The sequence below is a fragment of the Tupaia chinensis genome, unplaced genomic scaffold (assembly GCF_000334495.1).
Source record: "Tupaia chinensis unplaced genomic scaffold, TupChi_1.0 Scaffold146140_1, whole genome shotgun sequence".
Taxonomy (NCBI): domain Eukaryota; kingdom Metazoa; phylum Chordata; class Mammalia; order Scandentia; family Tupaiidae; genus Tupaia; species Tupaia belangeri.
Window position 1 is genome coordinate 682,422 of NW_006205995.1, and position 27,736 is coordinate 710,157.

The window sequence follows — 27,736 nt, forward strand, 5'->3', positions numbered from 1 at the left end:
GGGGGGGGGCGGGGGGGAGGGTGATTTCTTGCTTTCTGTCTTTCTGTCTCTTTCTGTCTCTCTGGCAAGTACACACACCCTATAACAAAAATCTCTCTAAGTAAGTAAATAAATCCAAACATAGTAAGAAAGAAAGAGAAAAAGAAACTTAGAAAAGGTAGGACAAGGGTTAGCCATGTGGCCTAGTGGTTAAAGGAGCCAGGTCCCTTATAGCCAACTGCAGTTCAAATCCTAGCACCAACAGCTTAAAAAACATGTCTGGGGCATGTGCATGCATGCTCCAATTCTTGACAGGATGGAGAAATGGGGAAGAAGGGATGTGGCATGACTACACCGCGCTAGCAGTATTTGCAACCTCTTCCACTCTCTCTGTGTATCTCTCTCTTGGCCGAGCACACATGCTTCTGGCAAACTGAAAAAGAAAACGTGAGACAAAATTATACAATAAGACAGAAATAAATAATTAAAACCTTAATTTAGTTAAATTTAATCCTCCAGTTAAAGGACATGGGTTATCAGACTGATTAGGAATTCTGTTATAGGGGCTAGCAGGTGGCATGCTGGTTAAGGTGCTGGACTCCCACATGCCCATGGTTCCAGTCCTGGACCTGGTAGCTTGCTTTCTCACTTTCCCTCTCTCTCTGTCTTTCTCTGGTCAAATTTTAAAAATAGTAATGATGAATCAAACAAAATTAAATAATTATTATAAAACAATTCATGGCATAGTGGTTAAGGTACCGGACTTCCACATGGTTCAAGTCCCAGATATGGTGGCTTGAAATTCACACTGGGCACATGTGCATCCCAACCCAAAATCCCAGGAGGAAAATGGAGGAGAAAGGATTGTCACATGGCCATCCACCCTGGGGAGTAATTTCTTACGTTTTGTGTCTCTGTGTGTCTGTCTGTCTCTCTGGCAAGCATATACACCTTATAAAAAAAACTCAAAAAAATTTTTTCAGGTATATACTTTTGAAAAAAGCATCCCTAAAACAGAGTTACAGAAAGTTTGAAAATAAAAGGTTTAAAAAATACATACTGTACTAACTAGAACAAAACTTGTACAGCTGTGTTGACGTTGAACAAAACAGACTTTAAATCCAAAGCAGTACTAGAGAAAAATAGAATCACTTCATAATAGTAAAAATGATATTCATTAGAAAAATTCGAATAGTTTGGGACCAGCAGTTGGTGTAAAGACTGTATTGCTGGACTCCCGTGTAGTCGACTATGGTTCAAGACCCGGATCCAGTGGCTTAAACTCATGCCAGGCGCATGTGTATGTGTGCCCAAGATCCCGAGAGGAGAATGGAGAAGAAGGGATTGCGTGGCCATCCTTCCTGGGGAGTGATTTCTTGCTTTCTGTCTCTTTGTCTTTCTGGCGAGTGCATGTGCCCTATAGCAAAAAAATAAATAAATAAATAAATAAACTCTAAACTTTTATGTACTTAATGATGTAGTAGACCCAGAATATATAGTCAAGTTAACAGAAAACATAAGGAGAAATAGACAAATCTGTTGTACTGGGACACTATTGCCTTTTCTCAATCCAAAAAAGAAAAAAAGAAAAGAAAAAGAATTATGTTTTTTTAAAAAGAAATAAAAAGATGAGTAGTTATGGAAACTTGTATTGGAATACTGAACAACCTTCATCTAAGAGGACAGCGTGCTGATATTCGAATAGGTTGTGTTTACGGAGTGCTGATCCACCTCTAAGTGACATCAGATGATATCAATACATACCTTTTCTCTCTCCCGGGGGGAGTTGAGGTAGACAGTCAGCAGTGGTACTGATTCATATCTGAAGTGATTATTGGAGAGAGACCTGATGAGAGGAGGAGGAGCTGCCTGAGTGAGAAGAGGATCAGGAGACTCAGGTTCTAATGCCCATTTTGACATAAATTGGCCATGCGGCTTTGACAAGCTGTTGGCTTGGGTCTTATTTGTCTATTAGAGACAACAGGGTTCACCGTGCGCATTCCCCAGGAATGTTACCAGGTTCAGTTAATACATGAGAAGGAAGATGGGAAATACAGTGCACTACAATGGGTTAAACTAAACAAGTGAACAAGTTGAACACCTATGCAAGGATTGTGAAGGACGTTCTAGGAGATACAGGGATTTTTGTCATTCAAGAGATTCTACTGTAAGAAGCCACACAGGGCCAGCTCCATGGGAGCTGAATCCTACATGGCCAACCGCAGGGTTCAAATCCTAGCCCTGGAGGTTTAAGAAACACATCTGGCCTGTCTTTGTGCATACCCGAAATCTGACAGGATGGAGAAATGGAGGGGAAGGGATTGCAACATGACCACACCCGTAAGCACGTTCTCTCCGTCTCTGGCAAGCACTCGTGCCCTTTGGCAGTTATAAAAAGTCACACAACCCCTCCGTGATCTCCTTACTTCCCTCTCACAGCTTCATCCAACACATTTTCTCCCTCACTCAGCTGCATCCTACTGATGGCTTTCCTCCCACCGCACATTGTGTTTCCAGCTGCCCACTCACCTGGGAAAGCCCTGTCCCCCCCTTTCACCTAGTGAGCCACTGCTTCCATTCCTTCAGATCTCAGTTCTGTTTCTCAAGGCAGCTGTCTCCTGCCCTATAGGAAGAGCAACTCCTCTCACGTGTGCTGTTGGCTTAGTGCCCACTTTCTTTGTTATTTTACATTTTAGGGAGCATTTAATTATCACACGTTTCCCTTCAGTGACTATAAGCTCTAGAAGGTAGGGACCATGTATGTTTTTGTTTACTGCACATAGTAGGTACTCAGTAAATATTTGTTGACTAGTTGTCTGATTTTCTGACTAACCAGCTGACTGACTGACATGCTGTAAGAGAGATACAGATACTATGAAGGTCAAAGGGAGAGGTTGTTTTTGAAAAGAACCTTGGAAGAGAGAGCAGAATGCCCCCTAGATGCTAGTTTGATGGATGATTGTGATTATCATTGATTAGCATTGAGTAATATTGAGTTTGTTCTAACAAATAAATTGCTGAGTTTTACTTGTTACCTGTCTGTTAACGTTTTTGAAGAAACTCTTATGTGGTCAATCCGGTAACAGGAAATAATCCATTCTCTTCTGCAGCCCAAGCACGAACCTCTCAGCATCTTCTGTGACCTCATGGGAGTGGACTATGAGGAGATGTGTCACTGGCTGTGCCATCGGAAGCTGGCTACTGCCACAGAGACATATATCAAGCCCATCTCTAAGCTGCAGGCCACCAATGCCCGCGATGCTTTGGCCAAGCACATCTATGCCAAGCTCTTTAACTGGATTGTGGATCACGTCAATCAGGCTCTCCATTCTGCTGTCAAACAGCATTCTTTTATTGGAGTACTAGACATTTACGGGTAAGTATATTTGGCTTACTGCCAAAGACCATGTCTTTATAGATATTATCTAGTAACTGTAAGTGGGTATTTGACTCTGTCTTCTATTGATGAGGAAAAGGGAAACCCTGCCTATGACAATTCAAGAATACCTTGATGATGGTGATGTAATTGCTTAAAATTTAATTTAGAAAATTAGCTAAAATCGGGGCCAGCAGATGGCATGGTGGTTAAGGCACTGGATACTCCTACATGGCCGACCACGATTCGAGTCCCAGACCTGGTGGCTTGCTTTCTCACTTTCCTTCTCTCTGTGTGTCTGTCTTTCTCTGGGCAAATGAAAAATGAATGAATAAATAAGATGAAATAAATCATTCTTTTAAAAAATTAGCTAAAATCTAGAGCTAACATACTAAGTAAGTGGGTGGAATTCATTGGCTTTCAGACTCTCCTCTGATAAATTATCACTGAATTTCTAAAAAATCTGATTTCATTTGCTAGTTTGCCTTTTCTAGGGTTTTTTCTTTAACTGTTAAAACCCATTCTGTACATTCATGCTTGTTTGATACCTAATTTTCATACCCCAGTTAGCTTTTGAAGAGAACCTATGAGATCTGTATTCCTAGTTCCCTTCTATGTCTGTATAGCCCTGTGAGTGTGTAAGTGGACGAGGCAAGTAGCTTTATCACAGTTCGGATGTTCCCCAGTTGGAGTTGAAGGAGCCCATAAAAACTCACAGTGTTGAAGACCTCTGCATGCTGGGTCCTGAGGAGAATCTCCGTGCATTCTGGCTGGGTCCACATTCCATGTTACCAACATAAACCTTTCTGTTAACTGATATGCAAGGAAGGTTTCACAACAGTTGGGAAAATTTCTGTTTCTTTCTTCCTAATGTGCACATTTTGAATATTCTTTAATAAAGTTATTTGTTTCCTTCCTCCCCTTCCCATATTATTTTTGGTTTTGCAGATTTGAAACATTTGAGATAAATAGTTTTGAGCAGTTTTGCATAAATTATGCAAATGAAAAACTACAGCAACAATTCAATATGGTAAGACTCTTCTTCTTTGAATAATATTCTGCTATAAATTATTCCCTTGCATTCCCAGTCTTCATTAAGGCCTGGTGTCTGAAATGGAGTTGCAAATTATAATTATTATGTAGGGCTTAGAATAGCTAATTTGCTGAGGAACTGATGATTTAATAAGGGATGCAAAGTTAGGAAATGTCTTATGGTCAAGGTGGACTTGCTGCCTGAGAATAATGAAAACTTGAGGCAAATAAGTTGAGTGAGAGAAAAAAGAAGGGTGTTAGGTAGTAGCATAGGTGTATAAAGCTTTGGGCCCGTGGATGTCCTGCAGTTTGGTATTCTGGAGCTAATTGCATGTGGGATTATGACCATATTAACTCTTACTTGCTGTCTGAGCACAATGTCAAAAGAAAACATCAGAACTTTATCTGTTCCCTTTTGAACAGTCTGACACATTTGCTGAAACCATGACAGTGGGAATGTGTTGAGAGTGGCTCTTCCTCTTTGAGGAGTATGCAGTTGGAAGGTTTGGATGTGCTAGAAAGTGAGGGGCAGCACATTATAACAGTGAAGGGCACAGGCCCCAGAGGTGGACTCCGGGGATGGAATCCAACTCTGCATCCCTTACCTAGAGTACCTTGAGCATGATGATGGACACCACCACCACCACTGCCCTCCACCCCCTGCCCCGGGCCTTAGCTTCCTCATCTGAAGAGTGGAGATAATAATAGTACCTACCACATATGGTTTTAATGTGCTTTTTAAAAATGATTCATTTTAGAATTATTTTTAACTTTATTTTATTTATATATTTTCTAATTTGACCAGAGAGGGACAAAGTAAGAGAGAGAGAGAGAAAGTGAGAAAGCAAGACACCAGGTCCGGGACTCAAACCATGGTTGGCCATGTGGGAGTTCAGCACCCTCAACCACCACACCGCTTGCCGACCCCCCACCACATATGGTTTTATGGACAAAATGGGTTGGGGTTTGTATTAGATCATTGGGAAAGTCATGACACATTTTTTTGGATAGGAAACATAGAAAAATATGTCATGACTTTTCCAGCAATCTGATGGAAGGTTCATCATGTGCCAGGCATAGTTATGAGTGCAAGACTGGGGTGGTTATTAGTACTGATGGAAGAGGGTATTAAAAAGGAATCACCTATAGGAATTGGAAGATAGAAAGGAGCTGAAGGACAGAAAAGACACCTTCGTATCCTCATCCTATAAAGGAGATCAAGCAGTATGGCCAAAAAATAGAAATTTAAACATACTACTTTAAGTTACAGAGTTAATAAAAAAAAAAAAAGAGGATGTAAAAATAGTATATTAGAAAGATAGGAAAGGAGCAGAGAAGTTTAGTACATGTGATTTTAGTCTCATGGATGTTATTAAATCAATAGATACTGTTCTAATTTAAAAATCAAAAAATAGGTGATAGTATATTCTTTAGAAATAAAAGAAATAGCTAGGGAGATTAAAAGGGGTCTCCTGCCGTACTGAAGTTCATACCTTCATTCTTTGACAATTGAGCATCCAGAAATTTTGAGACAACCATCCCCCCATGGACTTTCCTAAGCTCTATGGAGAGACGTAGGAGAGAAATATCTCTATTCAAAGTCTAGAGCAGTGTTTTCATCTCAGTGTGGAAACTGCATATAAATTTATGAAATTTTTAAAAAGAGCTCATTGTTTTGGAAGATATCAGGATCATCAGTCAGGGCATGCTTCTGACATAGGGTGCCCTGTTTGCCTTCTCCTTAATCAAAGCAACAGAAGAAATTTGCCTTCTAATTAGCGTGACATAAATATTCATGCAGGTCCTGTTCCTTCCACTAAAGCTCTTTATAGCCAGTTAGCCTGCAAACAGTGCAGCTGAGCTAAGAGTGGGGCTACAGTAAGGATGAGTAAAGTGGAAAAGGTCCAGGAATATGAGAATATATTAGAAATCTCAGTGGCACCAAGGTTCCTAGGGTTTGGGGCCCTAGAAAATATATGGTATCTAGGCATAGACACAAAAGTCTAGAATCCCTTAGAAAACAAATGGGTGCGAGAACCCAGGGTGACAAAAGGGACAGTAAAGGGAAGTGAAGCCCCCTAAGAATGCGTAGTGACCAAGGGCATCTGTAGAGATGAACTAAAGCATTTGCTGCACTGAGTGGGGCAGTGGCCTGAGGCAGGAGCAGCAGCAGTGGTTGGCTGCCCTGCCCACCTGGTCTAGCTCTGTACCCGCTCATCTGCAGAGCTCAGGGCACACAGCCCTTCCTCAGGGCACCCTACCCTGACCACCCTGGGCCCACAGTAGATGAAGACTTTGGCTTTCATAGCTTCTGTTATTTTCCTTTGTAATATTATTACATTTTGTAGTTGTATTTCTTGTGATTGTTTGATTTCTGTCTTCTCCCACTAGTCTCCTCACGCCATTTGGGCAGCGTCCATGGCTAAGTGGTTGGCCATGTGCAGAGACGGGCACTTAGTTGACAGTATATATTTTTGCTTACATGAGTGAATGGAGATGAGAAACAATGTTAAAGGCAATGGCTGAAGCCTTGGCAGAAAGAGCAATGGATTTGTGTGGTTATAACAGCTTGCAGAATTGAGTGCTGAATCCACAAAGGTTGAGCCTCAATTCCCTGACCTTGGAGAATAAAGCAAGACACAAAGCACCAACCGTAAGGCACATAAACTTCACACCACAGTCCCTTAGGAGAATTATGTTGTTAGGCTGGAAGCATTGCCCAGCACGGTTCAGTAGTCTGAAAGCATTGCCCAGCACAGTTCACTAGTCTGGAGGGCAGGTACTTGCATAGTCATTTGAGGTCCCCATGTTGACAGTAGCACTGTGCAATAATTTAAGAAGACAAAAGTACACAGTGCTGTTTTGAATACATGTAATCCAAAATTCACAAAGACAGCTACATTTATCAGTTATTTAAAACATTTACATACCTAGATTTACTTGTTCATCAAAGATCCCATATAGCCAAGATTTTACTCTCTGGGATTTTGTTCCCTGTTTCTGTATATAAATCATGTTTCTCCCATGTGACTGTCGTTGCTGGAAGCCATGGACTCTCAAGTTAGCGTTTTTCATAAGCATCGTTTCTTGACTGCCTCCTTTATGATGATGATTCAGTAAGGACTGCTTGTTTTTTGTTTTGTTTCATTTCAGCATGTCTTCAAATTGGAACAAGAGGAATATATGAAGGAACAAATTCCATGGACACTCATAGATTTTTATGATAATCAGCCTTGTATTAATCTTATAGAATCTAAAATGGGCATTCTAGATTTGCTGGATGAAGAATGCAAGGTGGGTATGATTTTCTGGAATATTTAGTCTATCAAAATAGATATACCAAGGTCAGAAGATAAGTGGGTTGAAGCAGAAATTCATTTGTATACCATCGAATGCCATCATGACACAAGGGAGTCATTCTAATTTCCATTATGAAGGAACAGTAGACTCTAAAGGATCTAATTACACTGGAACTAAGAAAATTTTTCTTGGGAACCAGCAGTTAGCATAATGGCTATGTCGCTGGACTCCCATGTAGTCGACCGCGGTTCGCGTCTCGGACCCGGTGGCTTAAATCTCACGCCGGGCGTGTGTGCGTGCGTGCCCAAGATCCCGAGAGGAGAATGGAGGAGAAGGGATTGCGGCGTGACCATCCCCCCTGGGGGGTAATTTCTCGCTTTCTGTCTCTATGCCTCTCTCTGTCTGTCTGGCGAGCGCACGCGCCCTATAGCGAAAACCTCTCCAAAAAAAAGAAAGAAAAAAAAAAAAAAGAAAGCAAGAAATCACTCTCAGGGAGGATGGTCATGCCACAATCCCTTTTCCTCCATTCTCCTCTCGGGATCTTGGGCATGCACACACGCGCCCAGTGTGAATTGCAAGCTGCATGTCTAGGACTTACACCATGGTCAGCCGTGTGGGAGTCCAGTGCCTTAACCACTGTTGGCACCTGCTGGCTGTTAGCCACTTACATGATCAATTTGCTTATGTTTAAGACTTTTAGTTCAGTGATAGAATGTATATGATGAAGTATAAGAAATTATACATTATGCAAAAGGTATTTTGAATAGTTTTAAATAACAATTTTTTTAGCTATAGATTAAAAATTATTTAATTTTATTAACATATGGCAGGTGTCATGATAATAAAGACTTAGTAACAATCTAGTGGCCATAAATAAGAGAATACTTTTATAATTGCAATAGGGTGCATATGTTTACCAGAGGGGGAGAAAGAAAACACTCGCCCTCATAAGGCAGTGTTGCTTCCCCTCCATTTCTCCATTCTCTCAGAAATTTGGGTGCACACACACACACACACATGTGCCTGGTATGTTTTTCAAGGTGCTGGGGGTGAGATTTGAACCGTGGTCAACCATGAGGGAACTAGCACTCTTAACCACTAGGCTATGGAGCCAACCCCAAAATGCTATTATTAAGAAGCAAAAGAGGCCAGCAGATGATGTAGTGGTTACATTGCTGGACTCCTACATGGCCAACCACAGTTCGAGTCCTAGACATTTATAGAATGATCCCATTTATGTACACACTTGAAAAGAAAGGAAGAGATCATGGAGGTGGAGGAATGACAAGAGGAGACCCCTTTCCACTTTCTACCTTTCTTAATTTTATAAGTATTTACCTATGTGCAAATTTCACCTTTAGTACAATTTTAAAACCATACTTCATTGCCATGATGTCTCATCTTTAACTTGTAAGGCTTTTGTTGTTTCAAGAACAGATCAAATATTTACTTGATGACTTCTGGTATAGGCAGATTGAGTCACCCACAGACTGGGCTGGGCTCCCATGGGAAGGTCTCAGCCATACGCTGTATTAACCGTGTTTTGATTTCTAAGAGAGAAATACAGAATGAGCGAGTTTATAAATTGAATTTAAAAGTTGTTAGGTAGGACCAGCTATAGCATAGAGGTTAAGGAGAATGGATTCCATATGACCAACAGCACAGTTCAAGTCCCGGACCTGGTGGCTTAGAAAACAGCAGGCATGCGTGCCCAAGACCCCAAAAGGAGAAATGGGAGAGAAGGGATTGCAGTGTCATCACCCCCCATAGGGGGAGTGGGTGCTTTTGCACTTTCCATGTCTCTCTGTTTCTCTCTGGCAAGCGCACACTCCCTCTAGCAAAATTTAAAAAGGGGGAAAAAAAAGAAAAGAAAGTTGTTAGGAAAGGCCAGAAAATAGTGTCGTAGCAGTTGATGCATCAGAAGAGTCTCAATATTCACCTTATTTTCTTTCTCCTGCCGCCCTTGAATGTAGATGCCTAAAGGTACAGATGACACTTGGGCCCAAAAATTATACAACACACATTTGAATAAATGTGCGCTCTTTGAAAAACCTCGTCTATCAAACAAAGCTTTCATCATCCAACATTTTGCTGACAAAGTAAGAAAGTGGTTTGGTTTTTTTTTTGCATGTATGCTTAAGTTAAATGTGGAAAAAATCAATAATTAAGAGTTTTTTTTTTTTCTTTGCTGATGTTTACATTCTTTAAAACTTAGGAGGAAAGCAGTTTTCAATGTTGGCTTATTGGCTTTCTCTTCCTTTAACCTAAATGGAATTATGTATAAAATAATTATGTGTCTATGATCCTCTGTCTGTAATTCTGAAATCCAAGACACGAAAAACCAAAAGACTTTCTGTTTTGAACTATTATAACATGATTATTTATAGTCTTTCTTTATCCCAGTTAGGCTGGATATTCACATATTCACATAAATACTATTTTTTATTGTTATAGACTACTGCCTTAGATTCTGCCAGAGGTATAAAAACATGCTGTTTTTAACATACTATATCCCTAATTGCCTAAAAAATGCCAAGTTCTAAAGCAGAGTTGTCCTCAAGAGTTTCAGCACACACTGTGCTTTAGTGTCACCCCTGTGACTGACGCAGGGTGTCCCTCCCACCAGGACACGCTGGTTTGCTTCACCCATTCTGTAGTCTAGTCAGCAGACTGGGAGCTATGGCACTAATTTATCTTTCAAGAAGTTTGTGGAATAGGTTTTGGGATAAACTTCACAGGGTGCCCTTTAGGGGTTATGGACTTTGTGAGTCTGCCTTAATCCTGACCGGAAACCTTGGAATGACCATTAGACCACCTATGGGCTTTGTGGTACTGGCTGTGGAACCCCTTGGGTGGCAGATGGCTGAAGTTGCTGGAGGTTTGGAAGAGGAACAGTCGATTCTCAAGCATCCCGCTTTACCAAGTCGTAGACTGTGTGCTCAGCCTCCTCCGCCCTTCATCACTCTGTCAGCCATCTGCTCTTTCTGACCCTGTCCCCGCTTTACTCTCTTCTCTTCACTAGAGGAAGCACCCCTGCTGGCTGGAGAGCAGGGTTAGCAGGAGGTGCCCAGGCTTAGCCTGGGAGGAGGACTGACTCAGTCTGCTTACTCACGAACTGGGGGATTCATCTCTCAGACCACAACTAATCAGCGCTCCCGCTCCATAGGAAAAGCAGTTAGTGGGGAGTTTTACTCTGGGATTAACATACTTCTTCTCAGGAATGGGGCTAGTGTCTTAGGAAAGAAGGATGATACCATTTTTCTGAGAACTGGTCATAACCTGAACCTAAGAAATGTTTTTGTTGTTGAGGATGATAATATCTATTCAAAAGTTATCAGTTAAGGAGATTTTCAATGTGTTTTCAGGTGGAATACCAGTGTGAAGGCTTTCTTGAAAAGAATAAAGACACCGTTTTTGAAGAACAAATTAAAGTTCTTAAATCAAGCAAGGTAACCATGGATAGGCATACCCTAAGTATACCCTAAGTGGGGTATATTCAATGTTAAGTATTAAGCGTTAGCTTTCAGTAATGATGAATGATATTTTAAAATTTCGTTTTGTAGTTTCTTATTTACATTTTATTGTACTTCTTTTTGGGGTGCAGTATGGTTTTAGAAAGCATACATGCAGCATGTGTTAATTAAATGAAGGATATTACCATATTTATCCATAATGATAATTTTTCTAGCAAAATCGATTTTAGTTTTTAATTTATCAGATACATAACAGTGAGCGTCAGGCCCTCTTCTAAGCGCCTTACAGTTAGTAACTCAGCTCACCCTTATGATGAGGTGGTATTATCATTACTCTCCTTTTATGGACAAGCCAACTGAGGCACAGAGACTTCATAGCTATTGAGTTTTGAGCCACATTAAAGCCCAGTTTGGGGGCCTGCAGATGGCATGGTGGTTAAGGTGCTGGACTCCCACATGGCTGACTGTGGTTCCAGTCCTGAACCTGGTGGCTCGAAAATCATGCTGGGCACCTATGCATGTGTCCAAAATCCCAAGAGGAGAGGAGCATGGAGGAGAAGGGACTGTGGCATGGCCATCGCCAGGGCGGGGGAAGGGGGTGACCTCTCACTTTCCCTCTGTATGTCTCTCTCTGGTAATCACATGCACCCTATGGCACGTACATGTGCATACGCACGCGCGCACACCCACCCACACACACACGACCAGTTTGTCTTGTTCGATCTGTGTTCTTAGCCACTTTGCGATGTTGTCTTTCAGTTTTAAGTGAAATGATTGCCTCCCCGGTGGCTGTAGACTCTCTGTGCCTTTTTTGGAGGCTGCTGGAAACAGGCCTGTGCACTCCATGCGGATGGAGACTGATCTCGGGTTGTCACCGAGTCCTGTGCTAAGTGCGGCCCAAAGATCTTTAGAAATTGGGCTTAGACACTAGAAATACTGCTTTCCAGTGGGCAAAGAACATTCCAGGTGGTAAAGAACTATGAAGTCTACGCTTTATTATTAGATTCCTACCCTTCCATCCTTTGACCTTCACCCAGAAAAGACAGGGAGGAGAGCACAGCCCATGTTCCTCACGGGAGCCAACCAGGAAGCCAGTCCCTTAGTGCGGCCCGAGTAGTAGTCAGATGGTCAGTGAAAGAAGTGTAACGGTCTTCATGTGAATTCTTCTAGATCATAGACTGGCACACTTTGTTTTTCTAGTTCATCTAAGAGAATCCTTTGCCCTTCAATGGACTAGAATGTGAACTTTTAGACTCCTGTGTTTTAAATTAAAACTTTTACTTTTAATTATTTTGAAAATATAAAAAACATATAAAGACCCAATTCCAGATTTAACCCTCAGAAAATAATGAGTCAAATTGTCTATAGAAAAAGTCTGGTTCTTACCTCCACCTAACAGGCATGGGACCTTAATACTTTGTAGCTTACAGAATTGATGTGTTAGAGAAGATTCTCACAGAATCAGTCTGTGAGTATTATCGATTGTTATCATCTGACTTATGAATAGTGACACAATTCTAAGGTTACTACTTGGCTGAAATAATTTAGCTTATACACAACAGCCGCAGTCTCATTCCTGAGGCCTCCGTAATCAGTTGTGTCTTTACTCTGACTTAGTTTTCAGATTGGTTAGTGGGTCTTTAATCATCGGAAGGTAGCTCTGTGTCCCGACAGGATCATCTGCAGTGACCGTGGCTGCGTAGCCTTGTTGCAGGCCAAGTGGGGACTAGGCAAGATTTTCTTAACATAGCTTAAGGCCTCCCCTGCTCCCAATCTGTAGAAACCCACAGAGTATAAAACCCAGGAGTATAAAACTTTCCATTTCTCTTTACCTGATAGAAAACAGGTGTAACATGTAATTTGTCTCCTTAGAAGTACTAATTTTAGAAGGTTCATATTTGTGGTATGTGTTTTGAACAGAATTATTTTTGTGGTAATACGGAGTAGGTCTGTGTGTGTGTACATTTTGTCTTGTCCTTTTTTTTTTTTTTGGTAATCTCTGGTTTAAATTTATAACTTAAGAAATTATAAACTTAAGAGAGTGTGTCTTAATTATCTTAATCTCTGTAGTTACATGTAGTATTAGGAAGCACACAAATGAATTGCAATTTGACTAATACTGTTAAGTCTCTGTTTTATCAAATACTATTAAAGTGAGTTTTAACCTCTCCTACCGTATTGCCGATTGATGAGTGGAAGCATAGTTTACCTACTAAATTTATGTTGTACATTTCTCATCTATAAAAATAGAATCACGATGGGGCTAGCAGGTGGTGTGGTGGTTAAGATTCTGGATACCCACATGGTGAACCACGGTTCAAGTCCCTCCCCTGGCAACTTGAAAATCATGCTGGGTATGTGTGCATACGTGCCCAAAATCCTGAGAGGAGGATGGAGGAGAAGGAATTATGGCATGGCCATCCCCCAGGGGTGATTTCTCACTTTCCCTCACTCTGTACCTCTCTAGCAAGCGCACATGTTCTATGATAAAAACCTTAAAAAAAAAAAGTGATGGTATCTACTTTATGGGTTTGTTACTAGGTTGGGCATTAAGCCCTTAGAATAGCTCTATAAAATCCTCTTAGTGAATGTCGTTCCCTCTTTTCCATGTCTTCATGAAGCTCTTCTTGGATTCTGCTGTTTTCTTTAGCACTATGTACTAGACATGTAAGTTCAGTCTTCAGCAATTCAGAGCTCTGTCTTAAACATAGAGACACAGATCAAAGAAACAAGATGAAATATCCAGGCCTCTCTGCCTCCTTATTTGTCTGTCTGTTTATCTTTTAAAAAAGTTAGCCACTCCGTCTGTTGGGAATGGATAAATATTTCAATAAATGACATAAGGAAATTGGGGACACAGCACGGTAAACAAGGCCAATAAGCTGGATCCCTGTGTCTGTGGGGAGTTCAGCAGTAACCACTTAATCAAGTATTTAGATGTCACATCATAAAGTAGCAACTGACATAAAGAAAGTAAGATAGGGTACCAAGGTAGAGAGGGACCAAGCTTGGGCAGGGGCAAGTTGCTGTATTAGCTGGCATCAGGGAAGGCCCCCAGAGGAAACGCCATTCAGGCTGAAGCCTTCATGAGGAAGAACGACAACGGGGGACGAGCAAGCGAGGAAGGCTGAGGCTGAAGTGTTTGGAGTCCCGAAGAAGGCCCGTGTGGCCGGGCGTGGTGGGAAACAGGACATGTAGGACAGGCACACAAAGGCCACTCCCCAGTGGAGGGCACTGCAGATGTGGTCAAGGGGATGGTTTTTGTTTAACCTGTTACAGTGGCAAGTATGAAAGCAAGTGGTAGTTGCCACGTAGCTTGACTTATAAAAAGGATTGATTTTATTTGTATGAGATGTGGCACTGTCAAAAAGATACGAACCTGTATCAAGGTGTTCTATGGATTAGTTTGAAGTCTCTTTTATTTCATATAATGTCTACAAACCTAGCTAATGCCATCTTCCCACTTTTGCACCAGATTCTGTATTTTTTTTTTAAGGATTTTTTTTGCCATAGGATGCATTCGCTTGCCAGAGAGAGCCCAAGAGAGGGGAAATAAGAAATCACTCCCCAGAGAGGATGGCCATGCCACCATACTTTCCCCTCCATTCTCTCAGGACTTCGGCATGTATGTACACACACCTGGCATGATTTTGAGGACACGAACTGTGGAGTTGGCCACATGGGATCCACCACCTTAACCACTATGCTACCTGCTGGCCCCGTAGCAGATTTTTTAATAGTCTTTGATTGATAATCTGATAGAACACAAAATTGATTATAAAAATGATGAAATCATGTTATAAATCCTTTGAAAGTGAATATAAAGACTTAGATGAAGGGTAGGGCTTTTTGCCTTTTTTCTTCATGGTACCTGGCCACATGGGATCCACCACCTTAACCACCATGCTACCTGCTGGCCCCGTAGCAGATTTTTTAATAGTCTTTGATTGATAATCTGATAGAACACAAAATTGATTATAAAAATGATGAAATCATGTTATAAATCCTTTGAAAGTGAATATAAAGACTTAGATGAAGGGTAGGGCTTTTTGCCTTTTTTCTTCATGGTACAAATTTTCTTCTAAAAATTAATAATTCATGATTACTTTTTTTAAGAATTATTTTATTTAATTTTACTTATTGTCATTTTTTTTTTAAGTTAACCAGAGAGAGACACAGAAAGAGAAGAAAAGTGAGAAAGCAAGTTGCCAGGTCTGAGACTTGACCCATGGTCCGCTGTGTGGGAGACCAGCCGCCCTAACCACCACACCACCACTCTACCTGCCGACCTCATGATTACTTTTTAATCTTGTGATATTGTAGAAGTTGTTCATGACACTTTCTGTTGAGATTTTCAGTGATATTTTTGAGTCAGTGCTCAGCACTCAAACTAGTGAGTAAATAAGTGAAGCCAAGAAATAAACACTTGATAAATAACTTGCAGGTTGGACTCGAGTTTTTCTCCATCTGATGATAAAATGTTTTTGTGGAGCTGAAGTAATAAGATAGGGCTTTCAGTTAGTATTTTGCCCATAAAATGACTGCAGTTCAACACCTGTACTATGTTTAGAGTGGCCACTTTCTATGCATTAGGTGCCATGGTTTTGATTTTATTTCCACCTAAATATGGTTGGAGAATTACTGCATTTCCTCCTATACTTTTGTAGCATTTCTTTCCTTCTTCTCTCATATTTTTACCTACTAAAACAGATGTTGGTTATTTCTGGAGTGTGATGCTGACAGGAGTTACACAAGGGAGGAACTATTTGCTTAAAATCTTTGTAATGATTCTTCAGTGAGACTTACATTTGAATCTGAGTTTGGAATGTCATTTCCTCTTCTATTTCTGACTCAGTTTAAGATGCTACCAGAACTATTTCAAGACGACGAGAAGGCCATCAGTCCAACCTCAGCCACCACATCAGGGCGCACGCCCCTCACCCGCACTCCCATAAAACCCACCAAAGGCCGCCCAGGCCAGACTGCCAAAGAGCATAAGAAAACGGTGGGACACCAGGTGAGTTTAGGGAGCCTCTGCTGCCCGGCTCCTTCCCCTCTGGCTCATCTGAAGCCTCGGTTCTTCCTTCTTCCACCTCCCAGGTGAAATCCTCAGGTGAGGAGAGGCTAGAGCTTTTGCCATGAGACCATGGAACACCATCCGCCTAGTCTCAGACCTGTAGCTCTGTGTGAGCCTTTCCCAAAACGATTTTCACTACATCTTAATTCTCCTGGTACATACTGTCTCTCTCAAAATGCTATCTTCATTTTGTTCTCTAGTTGTTTCCTTTCTGTATTTGCCCAGAGCACCAGTCAGCCCTGCACTGAAAGAACAGTGCCCTCTTCTTTCTGGGCCCTCTTAACACTCCTAGGGCAGTGGGCAGCGTGGCGGTACATACCGTCTCTCTCAAAATGCTATCTTTGTTCTCTAGTTGTTTCCTTTCTGTATTTGCCCAGAGCACCAGTCAGCCCTGCACTGAAAGAACAGTGCCCTCTTCTTTCTGGGCCCTCTTAACACTCCTAGGGCAGTGGGCAGCGTGGCACAGGTGGTTAGTACCTGGATGGGGTGGGGGCGTCCGATGGGAGGCCAAGTGCCAGTCAGCTTGTTTTCCTGTGTGTCGGACCCTGTGCCCAGTACAGATGGGAGCAAGGCCTGACACGGGTCCGCAGCCTGCAGTCCCGATCCCGTGTTCTCAAGGTAACCCCTCTCTGGCTGCCCTCTCCCATCCTCCTTGTTCCCTATATACTTCAGCTATCTTCTGCTTTTGTCAGTCTTATGGCAAAATCCCACTCTGTGTGATTAAATGGCTTTAGTATTCCTAAAGTGAGGTGGTATTGTCAGTCACGTAGGACTGAGCTCATGAGAGGACACTACAGAGGCTTATGTTAAGGGGGACAGGGAGAAAGGGTAGAAGTTTAGTGAATGTATAGTTAGCAGAGGAAGCTTGTAAACGGTGAGGTTCAGGCAAATTTTAACCAGAAGCCTTCGCATTCTTGTTTAGTGGCATCTCCCCCCTGAAGAAGAAGTTCCCAGGTGGCACGTGGCCTCCATCCGTGTCACAGGGAGAGATTTTTACATTGTTTCACGATACCTTAGGCTTTTGACAAAACCCTGATGCCCCCTTCTGCCCCTTTCCATGCAGTTCCGAAACTCCCTGCACCTGCTCATGGAGACCCTGAATGCCACGACCCCTCACTACGTGCGCTGCATCAAGCCCAATGACTTCAAGTTCCCGTTCACGTGAGTGTTTCTCAGCCACAGAACAGAGGAGTGTCCACATCTCGTAAGGACCGCCAAACCAGCATCAGGAAAAAAACATCTGCATAAATCCCATGCCTTGTAGAGGAAACTACTGGTCGACAGATTTGTTTGTTTGTTTATTTCTGCTCTCTTTTGAGTGCATGAGAACAAATGAGCAGTCAGCTTCCTGAGGATTGGAGAAGTTGAAGTCAATCAAGCTTTTCCAGTTCTACTTTCGGTTTTACATTTACCTCAGTTTATGAGCTTTTTGTTCAATTTGGGCATTAGTTCAAAGCGGAGTTAGCAGGGATGAGGCTGCTTTGGCAGATGTTTATCTGCCACTTGTCCACTGTTGAAACCATCAGTGTCTGCCTTGACCAACAGCTCACCCTACCAAATACCTTGTAGAAGAGGGGGAGTAAGTCTACCTATAATGGAAGATTTTTTTTTTGAATTTTCCAAAATGGAAATATTTCTCTAATTTGAAAAGTAATATAAGTATGGGACCAGCAGTTAGTGTAATGGCTATGTCGCTGGACTCCCATGCAGTCAACCGTGGCTTGAGTTCCGGACCCGGCGGCTTAAAACTCAGGCCGGGCGCGTGTGCGTGTGTGCCCAAGATCCCGAGAGGAGAATGGAGGAGAAGGGATTGCGGTGTGGCCATCCCCCTTGGGGGGTGATTTCTCGCTTTCTGTCTCTTTGTCTCTCTCTGTCTGGTGAGCACACGTGCCCTATAGCAAAAACCTCTCCAAAAAAAAAGTAATGCAAGCATGTTGTAAGAATAATTTTCAGGAAATAGAGGGTAGTATAAAAATACATGAAAAAAGCATCCAGAAAATAACTAGTATTAACTAGCATGGATCCTTTCTGACTTACTGACATCACTTCCTTCCCTGCTCCGTATGTGTGTGTGTGTGTGTGTATGTGTATGAGAGAGAGAGAGAGACAGACAGACAGACAGATAGACAGAAGGGAAGGGCTCGTGTTATACTTGCTGTTTCGTCTCTGCTTTTGACCTCATGGGTTGTGGACACGTCCCATGAGCATCCCTCTTCTCATTTTAGTGCCACGGAGTATCCCGTCGTACAGACACGCCATCACTCACTTAACTGATTCCCTGTCGAGGGCCATTGAGGTTGTCCTGACAATGCTGTAACAAACATCTTTTCCTGAGCCTTTTTCCATAGTTGTCTGACTACCTCCTTGGGATAATGTGTTTCTAGGAGTGGAACTTGGAATTCAAACCCCAGGCACGTTTCCTAATGCTCCACAGCTCCCTAGTACGCCCCGCTTCCAGCTGCAGTCCTGCTGTCTGCAGACCCTCCTCAGTTAGCCTCCGGCAGTTCTCAAGGACTCTGCATCCGTCCTCATCACCACGAGGAAGTGGAAGCAAGCACAAGCTGCCGTGTCCCAACCACCCTTCTGGACAGTTTAGGGACCAAGGCCTTCCATTTGCCAGCCCTATCTACCAGCACCAAGACTCCTGAGGAGAAGGGGCAAGAGAAGGCTCGGAGGTCACTCAGAACTGGACTGTGGGAGTAATAGGAGTGATCGTCTGGCCAAGGGAGACTTTTCTATTTCCTTTATAGCGTAAATTTAATTTTAAGATGCCATTTGCCTAGAGTGAAGTAAATATAATGTAATATAAAATAAAAACATTTTCATTGATATAAACACTATGGATGCTTATTATGTACACACTAGGCAGCTTTTATAACACCAATTGTTTTTCAAAAATATAACTGAATGGGGCATAGTTAATTCGTCCTTCCTGTGGGAGAAATCTCCAGGGCTGGCCAGTCTTTATTCCAGAGGAGCAATGTACCATGAGCTCATGAATTCTAAGAGCTTTGAATCAAGCCAAGCCATGCCATTAGTTAGCAGGGGCAAAGCACAGAAGAGTTTGTGGGTTCGTGGTGTGAACCACGGGTAATGTTACAACTCTTGGATATCATCGCTAATTGTGTCCTCGCCTTCTCACAGAGTTTTTCATTCTCCAACTTTTGAATGCCTTCTTTTCTGACCCATCCATTTGTCTCTTTCTGAAGTAATTTAAACTCTGACCGAAGAGTGTCACCGTGGACTAGGTTCTCTGTGGATAACGGCTTTCCTCCTTGCGTAGGTTTGATGAGAAGAGGGCGGTGCAGCAGCTGAGAGCCTGCGGTGTCCTGGAGACCATCCGCATCAGCGCGGCGGGCTTCCCCTCGCGGTGAGCCTGGGCTTTTCCAAACGTAGGAGTCCGGATGGGAGCGGTCCCCGGCTCTTTAAGTCCTGATGTGACTCTCTTTTATAGGTGGACTTACCAAGAATTTTTCAGCCGCTACCGTGTCCTAATGAAGCAAAAAGACGTGCTGAGTGACAGAAAGCAAACGTGCAAGAACGTATTGGAGAAACTGATCCTGGTGAGAAGGACTTCCACTTACCTTTGTCTGAACAGATCCTGGCCAAAGGCCAGTGGTTCTGACCTTGGAAAGCCCTGAGAACAAACATGTAAAATATCAGTAATCCAGATTATTTGGGGGCAGGAGAGCAGAGGGGCACACTGTCTTGTATACAGTGATGAACTAGTGAGGATGGTCTGTGATCAGGAAACAGGCTGGACTCAGGCTTGAGACACAGTCTTTTTAGAGAGCGTGGTCATTATTAGTAAAAATTTACCTGGAACTTACTTATAAAGGACATCAGGCTAGATGTTGTGAGATTAAAAATTAGTAAGTCTTGTTCTCAGATAACATAGTCTATCTGAAAGTGATGCATTCGGAATAAGTATGACATATCTTAGTGGCTATATCAAATGCTGCTGGAGTGGGACAAGAAGTCAGAGGAAGACACCACCACATTCGGCCATGGGAAGGAGGGACAGTTTCACAAGGGCTGTGTGTTGAGTCATGCTTTGAAGAATGAATGAGTGTGAAAATGGGAGGAAAGTATTCTAAAAGGGGTAAGATGTGATGAAGTAAGTAAGTCTTGGGTTTGTCCAGAAAACAATAGAACAGTCTTTGCAGTGTAAGATTTGCGTATGGGACAGCAGGGAGTGGTTAGGAAAGGTAGTCACCATTAAATAGCCTCGTATGCCAGGCTACGAAGTTCCCAGACTATATCAGAATCACCTGGTGGGCTTGTTAAAACACAGCTTTTGGGATCAGCAGTTGGCGTAATAGCTATGTCGCTGGACTCCCATGTAGTCGACTGCAGTTCAAATTCCGAATCTGGTGGCTTAAACTCACGCCAGGCACATGTGCGTGCGTGCCCAAGATCCTGAGAGGAGAATGGAGGAGGAGGGATTGCGGTGTGGCCATCCCCCTTTGGGGGTGATTTCTCACTTTCTGTCTCTCTCTCTTTCTGTGTGTGAGCACAGGAGCCCGGTAAAAAAAACCTCAAAAAAAAAAAAAAAAAAAAAAAAAAACAGCTTGAGAGTTCTGTTTGAGAAGGTCTGAGCTAGGCCCAGTAACTTGCATTTTGACAGGTCCCACGTGGTTCTGATGCTGTTTGAGGGCAACACTGTGAGAGCCACTGATCTAGGCCTTGGAGAATTCAGGACTCATGAAAGGATTTTTAATAAATAGTTTCACTTGTTTAACACTAGACGGAGTACTTCACTTCGAAGTAATTAGTTATAATTAATACCTACTAACTAAATGTAATATCTCTTCTTTGGTAACAATATATATATTAATATATATATATATAAATATATCTGGTAAATATATATATATATTTTTTTTTTTTTCTTTAAAAGAGCTAAGGCCTCTTTTTATTTTATTTCTTTTAAGAGGTTTTTGCCTTAGGGCACAGGTGCTGGTTGAGGAGAGATAGAGACAGTGAGAGGGAAGACGAGAAATCACCCCCCAAGTGGGTTGGTCATGCTACAATCCCTTCTTCTCCATTCTCCTCCCAGAATCTTGTGCATGCATGCACACATGCCCGGCCTGATTTTCAAGCCACCAGGTTTGGGACACAAGTCACGGTCAGCCATGTGGGAGTCCAGCACAGTGACTAATTCCTATGTCATCTGCTGTCCCAAGGCCACTTTCTTAGTAATGTTTTAAAAGCTCTGGTGTCTTCTGAGTTCGGCTCAACTCCTTCCTCACCTGGGTTCAGAAGGAAATGTAGAGACTGGCCTATTCTCTGCCCCCCACCCCCGACACCTCTGGGCCTGGAGTGGGGCTCTCCAGGGACATTGGGCAGAAGGGACTGCAAGCCTAAATGGAGGCAGGGTTGGTGTAGGGTGGAGTTGGGGAGCCAGAGGTGGGAAAGGGTAGGAGAGAGAACCACTTCAATACAAACTTTATTGGTTTAAATTGAAATAATTTTAGATTTTCTTTTTAGGTATATGCGGAAATTTCTGATACTCTGGTTTCATGTACAAGATAGGAATTATTTGCTTACAGTGAAAAGTGATTTTTTTCAGTTTTCATTTAGAATTTCAAATCACAGTAGTGATTATCATATATAACTTCCACTCTTCTTTTAATTTAAGAGTGGTTAGTAATTTGCATACTTCTGGATAAGGTGAATCACAGTTTAATAGACCAAAAATGGCATGCATATCTGCTCAGCTCTGGTCATGTGCAAAGTCAGTGAGCCATATAAATGATTATATTTTTCTGAAAGGAGTTGGAAATTTGTAGGATTTTAACCACATTTATAGAGTTTTGTGTGTTTATCTTTAGATACTGTTGACAAAGCCAAGAAACAACGGTTTAGAAACTTAACTGGTGGTATCAATACCCAAGGAGAGGTTTTGGTTTTGGTTTTGAACTTTTATATCCTATGCATTTCTTTCTGCCTTATTCTTCACACTGGTGTTTTTGTCCCTTCAGCTTTCTCATGGAATATACGGCCTGGTGTAACCCTTACAGCCTGGGTCAGTCAGAGGGAGTGTCAGCATCTCCATTTCCTTGAGATGTGTAAAACACTAACAAGCCAATACTAGCTGCTTATAACCCACAACCAAGTTTTGGGCCTCAGATAATAATTCCAGGTAGAATAATTCTGGAAAATAACGCTTAAACTGCAGTTCTCCTTAAAATCCTCTCTATTTGCTCAACTTGCTTAGGATCAAAAATCTGGCTCCATTAGTTAACTGTGACGTAGCCCAAGTTGTAGCTAATAGATCCATCCCTTTACTGATTCTGCTTTTAGACATATATTTTCTTTTAAACATTATTCTTATGATCATTATTTCTGAATATATTTTTTTTTCTCAAAAATAGGACAAGGACAAATACCAGTTTGGTAAAACAAAGATCTTTTTCCGAGCCGGTCAAGTAGCCTATCTAGAGAAATTGAGAGCAGATAAACTGAGGGCTGCCTGCATCCGGATCCAGAAGACGATCCGAGGGTGGCTGCTGAGGAAGAAATACCTGCGCATGCGGAAGGCGGCCATCACCGTGCAGAGATACGTGCGGGGCTACCAGGCCCGATGGTAAGTCTCCTGGGGACGTGTCAACCCCGCTTCACTGACTCCCCAGATTGGAGGGCCCATTCAGTTATTTATTGTCTGACCTGGAACAGCTTTCTTTTTCTTTTAATTTTGCCAGAAGGCTCACGTGCTTGCCAGAGAGACAGAGAGAAGGAAAGTGAGAAAGTACCCCTGGTGGGGACCGATCACACCGCAGTTCCTTCATCATCTCTCCCTCCTTTGGGGATTTTAGGCCTGCACGCACATGTGACTGGTGTGTTTTTCAAGCCGCCAGGTCTGGGATTCCAACTGCATGGTCAGCCATGAGGGATCCAGCCGCCCCCACCACCATGCCCCCGGTTGGCCTGCCAGGACAGTTCTGAGTGGTGCCCTACCTGAGAAGTAATACCTCACCCCTTCTTAGTGGTAAGGGATAGCAGACTGACTTACAAGACAGCTAAATAAAATTTTACTTCGCCATATGAATGATACAGATTCATCCTCAGGAAAACGATCAACTGCTGCCTACTCACATCCTTAGAATTTTTTATTTTTTATATGGGGCTGGAAGAAATCATGTGTAAATTAAAACAGAGTTAGTGAATGAGCTAGTTAATAATGACTCCATTGAGGAGTTTTCAGGAGCAATTAGCTGTGAAGATCTGGAAGAGAATTACTCTTGAGTGTGATTCCATATTCAGATCATTTAATTTAGAAGTGTAGAAACTAATGACGAGCTGATATTCGAGCAGGCAGTTTTAGGGGCAGTACGGCACATTAATGAGGGGTGAAGTTAGGAAAGCCATGAGGAGTAAGTGTGGGGTGACTGTGTGCATCGGTCTGCTGTTAGGTCGTCGGGACAGTGGTGGCGTGTTTTTCTATTTTTCTGTGTAAACATGAGTCATGACTTTTCTGACAACCCAGTATATAAAGGGGACACAATCTGGAGATAATTAAGCCTTCTCTAGAAAGAACGAACTGTCTGAACTTCACTTTCTTTGTTGTGAAATCTGCCCATATGGGCCATCCCTCTATTCAGGGTTAGGGGAGGCTCAAATGAGGTAATGAATGCAGAAGGACCCTGGGAAATGGTAAATTGTTGTACAAATATAAATAAATATAAATGCTGGTTTAACGTGTCCCTTCTTGGAATAATATAGCCGAGGTACTTATCCAGTGTGTTGAGACGCTGACTCTCTCTAGTTTCTGTGGACTGTAAGATCTGGGTTTCCTGATGACCGACAATGCCCCCTATTTTCTTTGGCCAGTTACGCTAAGTTCCTGCGCAGAACCAAGGCAGCAACCACCATTCAGAAGTACTGGCGCATGTTCGTGGTCCGCAGGAGGTACAAGATCAGACGGGCTGCCACTATTGTTCTACAGTCTTATTTGCGAGGTTTCTTGGCCAGAAATAGGTATCGCAAGGTAAGGCATTGCTTTCAGCTTTGCTTATTCATTGTGTTGATGTTAATTGAACTTTCCATCCATAGAAAGCACCACACAAGCTACTATGGATGGAAGAACTGTGTGGAGACAGCCCACATTGTTGTATTTAAAAATATCCAATAATCGCATGTATTCATTAACAAGCTGATGGGAAAAGAAAATTTACCTTTTTTCCCCCTTTCTCTATGTAATTTAAAAAAAATAAAAAATAAAAGTGAGTGCAGTTGCTTATAGCTGCTGTAATATGTTACCACAAATCTTTTGGTTTATGACAGCAGGGATTTCTCTCCCACAGGAAGCCACAAGTCCAGTCATTATCAGTGGGTCGAGGACAGGGTGTCAGCAGGGCCTTCTCCCTCCAGGAGAATCCACTCCTCCAGCTTCTGTTGGCTGCTAGTACTGCATTTAGTGTGGTCATGTGACTCCAGTCTCTGTCTCTGTATTTGTCTCTGCACGTCATTTCTCTCCTCTCGGTCTGACTCCTTTTGTCCGTCTCCTGTAAGAACAATTACGATAGCATTTAGGCCCCACTCTAATCAAGGATAATCTTCTCATCTCTAGTCTATAACCTACGCACATCTGCAAAGGCTCGTTTTTCAAATAAGTTGACATGTACAGGTTCCAGTGATTAAGACCTGATCTCTTCGGGGCCATTATTCAGGTGACTACAAGGGACAGTGCATGACAGATGGATGGGAGATGATTCCAAGAATGAGGCAGCCCTGAAAGAATTTACCATGGTTAAGAGGAAATAAATTATTGCATTAATGCTGTTAACATTATGATGACTGGGATATAATGCTCCAGATGCCTTTTACAAATAATCTTTATATTTAGTGATAATCAACATGACTGTAGAAAATGGATGACCAGATCCATCTTAATCATCACCCGTGGCAGCTGGTGAAAGGTTTGTGTCTCCTTCATTCTGGCAAGGCTGTGGATCTGTGCTATAGGCTGTGTTCTCAGTAAGTCAGAGTGGCACAGTGTGCAGGCTGGATGTTGGAGCTCGGCCGGCATCACCGCCAGGACGTCCCGAGGGTGATTCCTAGAGTAATCAGTGTGACTTCACTGGTCTTGATCTCAGGCAGCGTGGGTCTGACTGGGCTTTACCCATTTATCCATTTATTTTCCTTTTTCTATTTTACAGTGATTTTAGATAATAATAAAAAAAATTACAAACCGATGAGACTTGGATGAGTGTAATTAATAACTATGTTTGGAAGAGAACTGGAAGACAGCTACTCCAGGTCCTCATCTGCTCACACCTTTGAAGTCTCATGATCTTTCCTTATTAGCGTGAGCTTAAAACGTTTCCCTCCTCTGAGGGCATGAGAGTTCAGGAAAGGGAAACTCCTGTACACTTGGATTTCAGATAACCACACCACTCCCTCCCTGGTTTCCTCGGTACTCTCCTCAGGAACATCTGAACTGGGTTTGGAGGCCATTGGCCTGGCGGTAGCCGTCTCTGACCAGTTCAGAAACCCAGAGTGACACGGTGGCAGCCTACAGCTCACTCACCTCTAAGCCAGCAGCCACTCCATAGTGCCCTTCTAGCTCTGGTTCAGGTCCAAGAGCCCCCTTCATGGGGCTTGGGGTGGGTCTGGAAGGGAGTTCAGGTATTCTTTAATTTCTCTGACTCACTGACAGAAATCAGATGGAAAACAGAAGCTCTGATCATATATCGTTTCCATTTGACTGAAGTCACAGAAACGGACCAATGTCTACATTCACACAGAAAAGTAAATGCAGGGAAAATTGGCATCCAAACCTTTGTCACTGTGTGCTGCTTGCGTTTTAAAGTTGGAAAGCCTTCACTCTGCCTTCACTGGTTCTCGCCCAGTTCCTGCTTAGTCATCGGAAAAGCAGGCCCGTGAGGTTTGGTTAACGTGCAGACGCCCAGCCTCACGCGCTGCAGTGGCTGTGCTCATGAACTAGGAAGTCAGCCAGAACAGTTGCCCAGGATGCTGCTCAGGCTCCTGAACACCGTTTATTTTATATCCAATGGCTTAAGACTTAACCACTTATTTATTCAATGTGTCTTCTGGGGTACCACATTTTTTCATTGTTTCTCTCAAGTGTATAGCCTAAAAAATAGGAATTATCCTTTTAATAATCTTATTAAGCTGCTATCTATGTAGATAGATTGTTTTGTAGATTTTACATATATATTTAAAGTATTGTTTAATTTTGTTTACTCATTCATTTATTTTAATCTGACTAGAGAAAGAGAGAGGGAAAATGAGAAAGCAAGTCCGTAGGTCTGGAACTTGAACCGTGGTTGGCCATATAGGAGTGTCTAGCACCTTAACCACCATGTCACCTGGTGGCCCCAAATTTTATATTTTTAAAAAAGTGGTAGTTTATTTATTTATTTTATTTTTTTATTTTTTGAAGAGGTTTATGCTATAGGGCGCGTGTGATCATCAGACAGAGACAGACAGAGAGATAGAAAGCGAGAAATCACCCCCCAGGGGGGATGGCCACGCCACAATCCCTTCTCCTCCATTCTCCTCTCGGGATTTTGGGCACACACGCACACGCACCTAGCGTGAGTTTAAACCAAAGGGTCCGGAACTTGAACCACGGTTGACTACGTGGGAGTCCAGCAACATAGCCATTACGCTAACTGCTGGTCCCTAGTGGTAGGTTATTTTTAAAACATTTTTTTTAATTTCTAGAGGACACTTGAACTTTTTCACCAGAAAAAGAAAATACCCTCCACGGGACATAGTCATGTGACAATCCTTTTTTCCTCCATTTTTCCTTTCCATCAGGATTTCCAGCACACATGCACACATTCCTAGAGTGTTTTCTTCCAAGCCACTGGGATTTGAACCATGGTCTGCCATGTGAGAGCAAGCTCCTAATAAGCACAGCACTTAACCACTACACTATAGGCAAGCCCAATTTTTACATTTTAAAGGTTTGAAAGCAATACATTGTGTCCATTCGTAATAATCACTAAGGAGAACTTAAATTTGCTATATAGCATGTGTATTTGCCAGAGATGGGGTGGACAGGTAGTGAGAAAACACCTCCCAGATAGGAATGGCCATGTCTCAATCCCTTCTCTTCTACTCTCCTGTCAGGATTTTGGGCATGTATGCACACACACACACACACACACACACTCACACACACACAACTAGTGTGTCTTTCAAGCCACTGGGTCCAGGGCTTAAACCACACAGTTGGCCACATGGGATCGAGCTGCCCCAAGTGCCTTCCCCCTGACTGATCAAAGTACATAACATTTAAACATTATTTATATTATATAAGAATCACCTCATATCATTATATATTCATTAGGAACTCAAGGTTTTTCTAGTTTAGCCTTTCTTAAAATTCAAGAATTTCTTTTCCACTTTTTTCTAAGAAATGTTTACAGGGACCAGCAGTTAGCATAATGGCTATGTCGCTGAACTCCCATGTAGTCGACCGCGGTTTGACTCCCGGACCCGGTGGCTTAAACTCACTCCGGGCAC

General features: G+C 42.5%; 1 protein-coding gene across 1 annotated transcript in view; it reads left to right on the forward strand.

Annotated features, from left to right (window-relative positions):
- Window positions 1-27,736, forward strand: part of MYO5A (myosin VA) — a 155,576-nt gene that overhangs the window by 63,195 nt on the left and 64,645 nt on the right. Inside the window, exons 12-22 of the mRNA XM_014584250.2 lie at window positions 3,090-3,355; window positions 4,304-4,385; window positions 7,541-7,681; window positions 9,661-9,786; window positions 11,053-11,136; window positions 16,016-16,177; window positions 17,301-17,398; window positions 19,521-19,607; window positions 19,692-19,800; window positions 22,615-22,826; window positions 24,071-24,227. Of these exons, the coding sequence (XP_014439736.1) occupies window positions 3,090-3,355; window positions 4,304-4,385; window positions 7,541-7,681; window positions 9,661-9,786; window positions 11,053-11,136; window positions 16,016-16,177; window positions 17,301-17,398; window positions 19,521-19,607; window positions 19,692-19,800; window positions 22,615-22,826; window positions 24,071-24,227 (1,524 nt within the window). The remainder of the gene's footprint in view (window positions 1-3,089; window positions 3,356-4,303; window positions 4,386-7,540; window positions 7,682-9,660; window positions 9,787-11,052; window positions 11,137-16,015; window positions 16,178-17,300; window positions 17,399-19,520; window positions 19,608-19,691; window positions 19,801-22,614; window positions 22,827-24,070; window positions 24,228-27,736) is intronic.